Source organism: Aphanomyces invadans (genome assembly GCF_000520115.1).
Source record: "Aphanomyces invadans strain NJM9701 unplaced genomic scaffold supercont1.27, whole genome shotgun sequence".
NCBI lineage: Eukaryota > Oomycota > Saprolegniomycetes > Saprolegniales > Verrucalvaceae > Aphanomyces > Aphanomyces invadans.
Genome location: NW_008580172.1, coordinates 371,979 through 379,166, shown reverse-complemented (window position 1 = coordinate 379,166; position 7,188 = coordinate 371,979). Strand labels below are relative to the sequence as shown.

General features: G+C 55.8%; 4 protein-coding genes across 4 annotated transcripts; 2 read left to right on the top strand and 2 right to left on the bottom strand.

Annotated features, from left to right (window-relative positions):
• Positions 1–592: 592 nt before the first annotated feature.
• Positions 593–1,190, bottom strand: H310_10623 (hypothetical protein). Its single transcript, XM_008877056.1, has one exon. It carries the CDS (start codon positions 1,146–1,148, stop codon positions 744–746), a length of 405 nt encoding a protein of 134 aa, XP_008875278.1. The 5' UTR covers positions 1,149–1,190; the 3' UTR covers positions 593–743.
• A 227-nt stretch (positions 1,191–1,417) lies between these two features.
• H310_10622 (hypothetical protein) lies at positions 1,418–3,459 on the top strand. The gene is made up of 6 exons (XM_008877055.1): positions 1,418–1,601; positions 1,656–1,845; positions 1,889–2,253; positions 2,326–2,689; positions 2,891–3,107; positions 3,163–3,459. The coding sequence occupies exons 1-6, from the start codon at positions 1,473–1,475 to the stop codon at positions 3,383–3,385; spliced, it is 1,488 nt and encodes a 495-aa protein (XP_008875277.1). The 5' UTR covers positions 1,418–1,472; the 3' UTR covers positions 3,386–3,459.
• H310_10621 (NAK/BIKE protein kinase) lies at positions 3,389–5,355 on the bottom strand. The gene is made up of 5 exons (XM_008877054.1): positions 5,139–5,355; positions 4,862–5,088; positions 4,643–4,787; positions 4,435–4,566; positions 3,389–4,388 (listed from the first exon to the last, which is right to left on the bottom strand). The coding sequence occupies exons 1-5, from the start codon at positions 5,301–5,303 to the stop codon at positions 3,423–3,425; spliced, it is 1,635 nt and encodes a 544-aa protein (XP_008875276.1). The 5' UTR covers positions 5,304–5,355; the 3' UTR covers positions 3,389–3,422.
• A 280-nt stretch (positions 5,356–5,635) lies between these two features.
• H310_10620 (ATP synthase F1, gamma subunit) lies at positions 5,636–7,053 on the top strand. The gene is made up of 4 exons (XM_008877053.1): positions 5,636–5,711; positions 5,794–5,831; positions 5,896–6,014; positions 6,071–7,053. The coding sequence occupies exons 1-4, from the start codon at positions 5,677–5,679 to the stop codon at positions 6,770–6,772; spliced, it is 894 nt and encodes a 297-aa protein (XP_008875275.1). The 5' UTR covers positions 5,636–5,676; the 3' UTR covers positions 6,773–7,053.
• The last annotated feature ends 135 nt before the right edge of the window (positions 7,054–7,188 follow it).

The following is a 7,188-nucleotide window of genomic DNA, read 5'->3' as shown; positions in this document are numbered from 1 at the left end:
GTTAGTTGAAATGCACGACACTAGCCCCGGTCCCAAATTAGACGACATGTCGCTTGTCGTTTCAAAGTCGGTACAATCAAACTGTCCAAATATGTGGACCCTGCTTGATCGGGAGATCGTGTCATCTACGTTGTGTGTATGAGGAGCAACGAGATCCACGCGTATGACTTTGTCGAAGGCAGGGCATCGAGGAAACCCATCCATGTCTTGCGCAGCTTTGGCAGTGGGGCATTGGATCGATGATCGTGTTGCAGGGACTGCCCGATGTAAACATCTCGCCACCATTGAACTCCCATGGACTTTGCTTGCCATGGCGTCGTTTTGTGCGGCCATGGCGTGCGGCGACGGACACGGTGTGTTCGCCGGATTGAAACCAACAACCACCCTCCCAGAAAATTTGGTGGCGCTATCCCTGCGACGACCATTTGTGTTCTCGTCATGGCGCATGGAATCCATTCCTGGAGAGAGTCCATGCTACACGCTGCTCGGGTCTGACTTTGTGTCTCCATGCAGCAAGGTAATGGAGCCCATGCTACAACCACTGCCAAGTGTGGCAACTTGGTGCTGGTCCCGTCGAGCGCATGATGTGCCAGCGAACGGAATCTCGAACGAACAAGGAGCGCTTCTGACCAAAGGAAGGTCACGAGTTACCACAGGGAGGACTGCCGTCGACTCGCTTGAGGATAATGTCGTACACCCAGACGAAGATGATTCCAAGACTGATTTAGTGGAAGAGAAAGGAATTAGAGTTGAATTTGTTGCAACGCGTCTTTCAGGAATGGCTGCAGCGCCTGCAATCGTGCCTTGACCAATCCAATCGGCGCTGTTCCGTCCGAGTACGCGCATACGAGGTACCCCGTCCCCGCGGATGCGATCGAGAGAGACTTGCCCTTGTCAAAGTGCAGGAACAGCACCTGCAGGGCCTCGTCAGTGAAGATCTCCTTGGCCGATTCTGCGTATTCACCCCACACGTTGGATACGATTGCGCCGACGACCTTGTTGTCCACGACAGGCAACGATGACACTTCGATGTCCATAGACCCAACCGAACCCAGAAGTGCTCCTTCTGACGTCATCAAGAACGTCGCCGTGATGCCATCGCCCAGAATCTGGCTGAGCACCGTCGGCAGCACCTTAGCCCGGATCATGGCGGCAGCAGTCAAACGCTTGTGTCAGCGCCCTGAACAAGCACCTTTCTCAGGTCCCTTCATTTAAGTGTTCTTGACCGGTGAAAATTCGGTGCGTTTATCTCGACAACGACCAAATAGGTGCGGATTTGAGGATACGTTTGAGAATGGTGAACCATGTCATTAAAATCCAAGTGAAACCAGTTTTAAAATGCCTCGTATCCCTGTCATCGTTATGGACTATTTGCCAGGAATGCGAATTGTATTTCAAGCCAGAGGTATTTTATTTGGCCCGAGACGCCTCCACAACGTGCCAAGTGTAAAGTTCCCCAGCCGCAAATCGCAATGAAGGTCCGAACGGTCTACGCCGCCGCTGCCGCGACACTGTTGGCCCTGGAATGCTCTGCCGCTGAGGATCGTATCTTGTATGGCTTGAAGCCAGAAATCCGTGCTCAAGTTGCCTCTGCGTCGTCGGTAAGTGCACCACGTGTGTACAGGCACGACGGTCGCGTCATCTTCATGGATTAGCTGACATGCGACAGCGGAACGAAAACAATTCCCATTCGCAGCGTCAACGACGAGTACTGTGATTGCATCGACGGTTCGGACGAGCCAGGCACAGCTGCATGCTCGCACACGGCGGTCCAGTTTCACTGCGTCAACTCGGGGTTCTTTTCGATGGACTTGCCGACATCTCGCGTCAACGATGGCCTCTGCGGTACGAATCTCCCTTGTTTGATTCGTTCATTCGAACGGCGTAGATTGCTGTGACGGAAGCGACGAGTACAAAGCGACTACGTCGTGCCCGAATACATGCGCCACTCTGCGCGCCGAGCACGACAAGAAGGAGGAAGCGGCAGAGGCGGTTCGTGCAGCCGGTCGCAATGCACGTGCCGAGGTTGTGGCGGCATCCAAGCTCAAGAGAGAGGAGCATTTCCGCCGACGCACGGATTTGGAAGTCGAAAAGGCATTGTTGACCAAGACGGTCGAGGCAGCGCGGGCCACCAAGATTGCCGAGGAGGTGTTGGAAGTGCAAGCGCAAAAGGAAGCGGCCCAAGCAACTCGTAAGAAAGTCGCGTCGCATCTGGGGCTCCTGGACATGACGTCCGGCCAACTTGTCGAGTTGGTACGTCACATTCATGGAGACGCCACCGTTGCATCCAGGCAATCGTCCGTGCGCGTGATGGTGGTCGTGTAGGTGCTGGACTTGACCAACAAAATTTACTCGAAAACCGACATCTTGGATGTGATCCGCGGCATTCAAACAAACGATCAGTCTGTCATCGAGCAGCAGGAACAGGCGTACTTGCTCACGGAAGAAGCCCATCGCAAAGAAGTCGCGCGCATCATGGCGCTGAACGCAGAGCTGGACAAGGCGAAAGAAGCCGCCAAGGCGGCCGCCAAGGAAGCAGCGGCTGCCGATGGCGACGCCGACAGCGTGTCCGTTGTCGAGATTGACGAGTCCAAGTATGAACCGGCGCCGCTCCCAACCAAGCCCGATCGACCGATTATGACGCTCTTTGCCGAACTCACAGCGGACCAAGCGTCGAACTTCCGGCCAGGTCAGTGCTCTCCATGTTTTATTTTTCGCGCTCGAGATTCGAGTCTGCGTGCATTGCTCGAACGTCTTGGCTGTGTCGTTGGATGGCTGCCATGAAATCGAGGCTGGATACGTTGGAGGGTCTGTTGGAGCGAGTGGCAGCTTTCGACGACGTGTTGTGATGGCTTGATCTGCTTACCCAACCTCGGATCATGGTTCACAGAGGCCGTCGCTGCTCGACAAGCGCTGTCTGCTGCCGAATCCAAGGAGAACCAAGTCGACTCGGAGCTGTCGACTCTCGACGCGACCCTCCAAGGCGTGTACGGCCCAGATGACGTGCTCTACAGCCTCCGCGACACCTGCGTCGAAGCCACGTCTGGCCAGTACAAGTACAAAATGTGTTATTTTGGCCAAGCGACGCAGGACCACATTTCCCTCGGGTACGCCATGCCTTCCCGACGCATCACCAGTTCACGTCGGGATGTGCCATGGTAGGTCCATGCAACCCGTGGAAACGCCGCTGACGACGCTCAAATTCGCGGGCGGCACCAAGTGCTGGAATGGACCCGAGCGGTCCTTCCAGGTGTCCCTCGTGTGTGGCGAAACTACGGCGCTCGGATCCATCGAAGAGCCCAGCACGTGCGTGTACACGGCGGTCCTCACGACGCCCATCGTGTGTGGCCAGGACCAGTCTCCAGCAGCGCACGATGAATTGTAGTGACGACAGAAGCAGGTCATGCACTGTGATGACGTCGTTAGAATTTGAACTCGTACGAGCTTTTCCAGTTGCCATTCGATTCCGCGGCTGCCGGCGGGCTCTGCAGATTGTGCAGCCCCATCGGGGACAGCGGAAACGAGCCACCGGCATGTCCTGGAGGATATGCGCCCCCGCCGTTGCCAGGGTACCCTTGGAACCCCGCTTGCGGGAAATTTCCCTGCGGAGGAAAGGCACCACCCAGCGGGTGGTAGCTGCCGTGTTGGACGTAGCCGTGGTTGGCACCTTGTTGGACGGGAAAGCCCCCAGCGTTGAACGGTCCCTGGGGGAACCTCCCGCCTTGCTGATAGTCTCCCTGCGGAAATCCCCCCCCGGTCGGTACCCACGACGGGGGTTTTGGGGTGCAATCGTCAAACGCTTGAAACACGTCCCGGGCTTCCGTGTGCTTCCCTCCAGCGCTTGTCGGGCTCACGAGGAACCCAAACGAGTCGATAACTTTGCTGGGATTCTTCCCCGCCGCTCCCACTGGAGCCGCTGGCGGCGCGAACCGATCAAACGACGTCGGGGTCGACACCGAACACTTGTCAAAGTCGGCAAAGTCGGCAAAGCCGCCGCCATTGTCTCCGTTTGCGAAGGGGGCGATGGGCGCAGGCACCGCAGCCAACAGGTCGATGACCGGCGCCGAGTTGTCGACGTGAGTCGCCAAAGTCGTCTTGTCGGCCGAGTTGGTGCGAGAAGTGCTACCTGAACCAGGTCGCGACGTCGATTTGGCCACACTGCCGCGTTTCGGCAATGGCTGGGAGGCCAGAATCGCGTCGCAGCAAGCGAGGACCTCGTCGATGTTTGCGCGCTCCTCGACATCTTCGCATAGCATGCGCTTGATGAGCTCCGGCACGTCCTTGCCGTAGCCATGACCGGAAGGAATCGTGAACTTGGATGTGCGGAGCCCTTCGGGGGGAAAGGGCGGTTTAAAAAACGCCATCGTGTACAACACGCATCCCAAGGCCTGCGATTCGATCAGGATCAACGAGAGAATGGGGTGCGCAACGAACCCAAATGTCGACGGCTTCAGTCAACACGCCATTCCCAAACATGGCTGTGCCTTCGATGTCGGCTAGTTCTGGACTGCGGTACATTGCTGTCGTGCGCTTCTCAACCATGTCGATCTCCGTTCGACGGTCTTCCTGTGGGTGCAAGTTAAGTGAAAGACGAAGACGAGGATGTGTGGAGGCAGGTGCTACGATGGAGTGGAGTCGATACCTTCGTGGTCAGGTGGCGCGGCCCATCGACACACGACCCAAAATCACACAGCTTGTACGCGCCGGATTTGGACCGTAGAAAGTTTTCTAGCTTGATATCACGGTGCGCTACGGGTGGTTCTTGTCGGTGGAGGTACTGCACCGGCCTACCTCGCACTCCATGAGATGTCATCGCGCACGTGCTGCGGGATCGAGAGGGGAATGAAATGCTCGCACGTACACACAGAGGGCGCGGAAAGTTTTGGCGAGCTCTTCCAGGGAGAAGCGTTTTTCGCCCATCTTCTTCATGTTGTCGTACAAGTGTCCGCCAGGACAGAACTCCATGATGATGAACACCTCGCTTTCGTTACGGCTTTTGTTCACTTGATGGTCGACAAACTCGACAATCGATGGGTACTTGAACCGCCGATGGAACTCGATTTCGTTTGTGATCAGCTCCATGCTCATCTAGCCATGAAAGTCTCGCCGTCGTCGTCAACACCCTCGACGACACGTACCGCATCGTTGGCAACGAGTCGCTTCAACACGAACGACTGCGACGAAGCAGTGTCCTTTACCAGGAAGATAAAGGATGACCCGCCTTCGCCCAGGTACTTGACCACCTCGTACTCGTGACGCCCCACGGTTCCGACCCGCCCTACCTGCGCATGCACATTGCCCATGGACGCTGCTTTCCCGCGGTCGATGTGCGTTTGATGTGGTGGAAGATCACAGAGAACTTGAAAGGTGAAACGAACAAAAGATACCAACCCCTCGTACAACGTACATTGTACATTTGTCGGACCTCGAATTTGTAGCAAATGCAGAGTACGTACGGTAACGTCAGGCTTGCAAACAAACAGGGTGTTGAAATGTACGTACGTACGACGTTCGGACTGACTGCCTCGGCAAATCAAATTTTGACCAATTGACAGCCCTTATATCATTTAAATTCGATTTTTAGCCAATCGAATCCTGCCGAGAGGGTACCCTCCCGGAACCACTTACTGACTGAGCGGTGGGGAACACTTGCGTATTTTACTCTGGACAGCCGCCATGTCGATGATTCCTCGCCAAGTGGCCGCCATCAAGTAAGTGCATCGATGTGCGGACACCCAAAAGCAGTATGGAATGTGTAACTTTGGCTCACGTGGAAGTGTGCGTTGTGAATAGGGTCGCCGGTGCCCGTGGCATGGCCACCGAAAAGCAAAGTATGTGGATTTCTTGGGCAGGACCAGACAGGGGAACCCAACCGTCTCATGCGTGTGTCTGTAGTTTTGATGCGCATTAACGCGACGTCCAACATTGCCAAGATCACCAAGTCGATGAAGATGGTGTCTGCTGCCAAGATGCGTGGTGCCGAACGTCGCCTTGCGGATGGCCGCCCCTTCGCCGTACGTACCGACTCGCGCCACGTCGTTGAAAGTCATCGCATGGTTTTTCCGCACAGACCTTTTTGGAAAACATCGATGGCGGCATTCGTATCTACGAAAAGGAAGGCTACATCCCCAAGGAAGAGTTGGAAGGCTCCAACACTTTCATCCCTATCACGTCCGACCGTGGCTTGTGCGGTGGTTGTAACTCGTTTATCGCCAAGGCGACCCGCAACCAACTCAAAGACAACTTGGATAACTCGAAGCTGTTCTTGATCGGTGAAAAGGGCCGCGCGCAATTGCGCCGCACCCACTCGCCTTCCATCACTGGCAACGTCACCGAAGCCTGGATCTCGCCCCCCAACTTCGCCAAGGCCTGTGCGTTGGCTGAAGCCGCGTTGGCCGGTGTCAAGGACGATGAAAAGATGCACGTGATCTTCAACAAGTTTGTGTCGGCCATTGCGTACCAACAATCGGTCCGCTCGGTGGATGTGTCCAAGGAAATCTACGACAAGTACGAACTCGAACCGGACAACAAGGAAGAATTGCTGGCCGACTTGAAGGAATTCCAGCTTGCGACCGCCATCTTCCACGGCATGTTGGAATCCAGTACGTCGGAAGAATCGGCCCGCATGACGGCCATGGAAAACGCGTCCGGGAACGCGTCCGACCTCATCGGCAGCCTCCGCACCGTGTACAACAAGGCTCGCCAAACGCGCATTACGACCGAGTTGATCGAAATTATTTCGGGGGCGGCGTCGTTGGATGCCCAAAAATAAATCACACAACAATTATGTCGTTCCTCCGTTGGAAGCACTTGTGTCCTGAGCGAGTATCGACGCTTCCCATGCGACGCGCCCCCTTATAAGACAATGGAGAAGCAATACAACTCACGATCTTCTTCATTGCGCGTTGGCTTTTGTCGGGTCCAACGCACAGCTTCGAGAAAAATTCACGTCGGCGGGCTTGGACATGCCAGACGGACGATGGCAAGGCTGTGCAACTCGAAACAATTACGCAGGGCACGCAGACGCAATCTCGCTATCAATTGCGTGCAGGTGCTGCTGTGCCTCGGCCGCCGATAAACGGCGCCAACAACAGTCTGTTATTGTGCAAACGGTGCAACCCGTGATCGTACGGCCCCCAACACGGTCAACCCGCCGACGATGAGCCCCAGTACGGGCTCCTTCAGTAC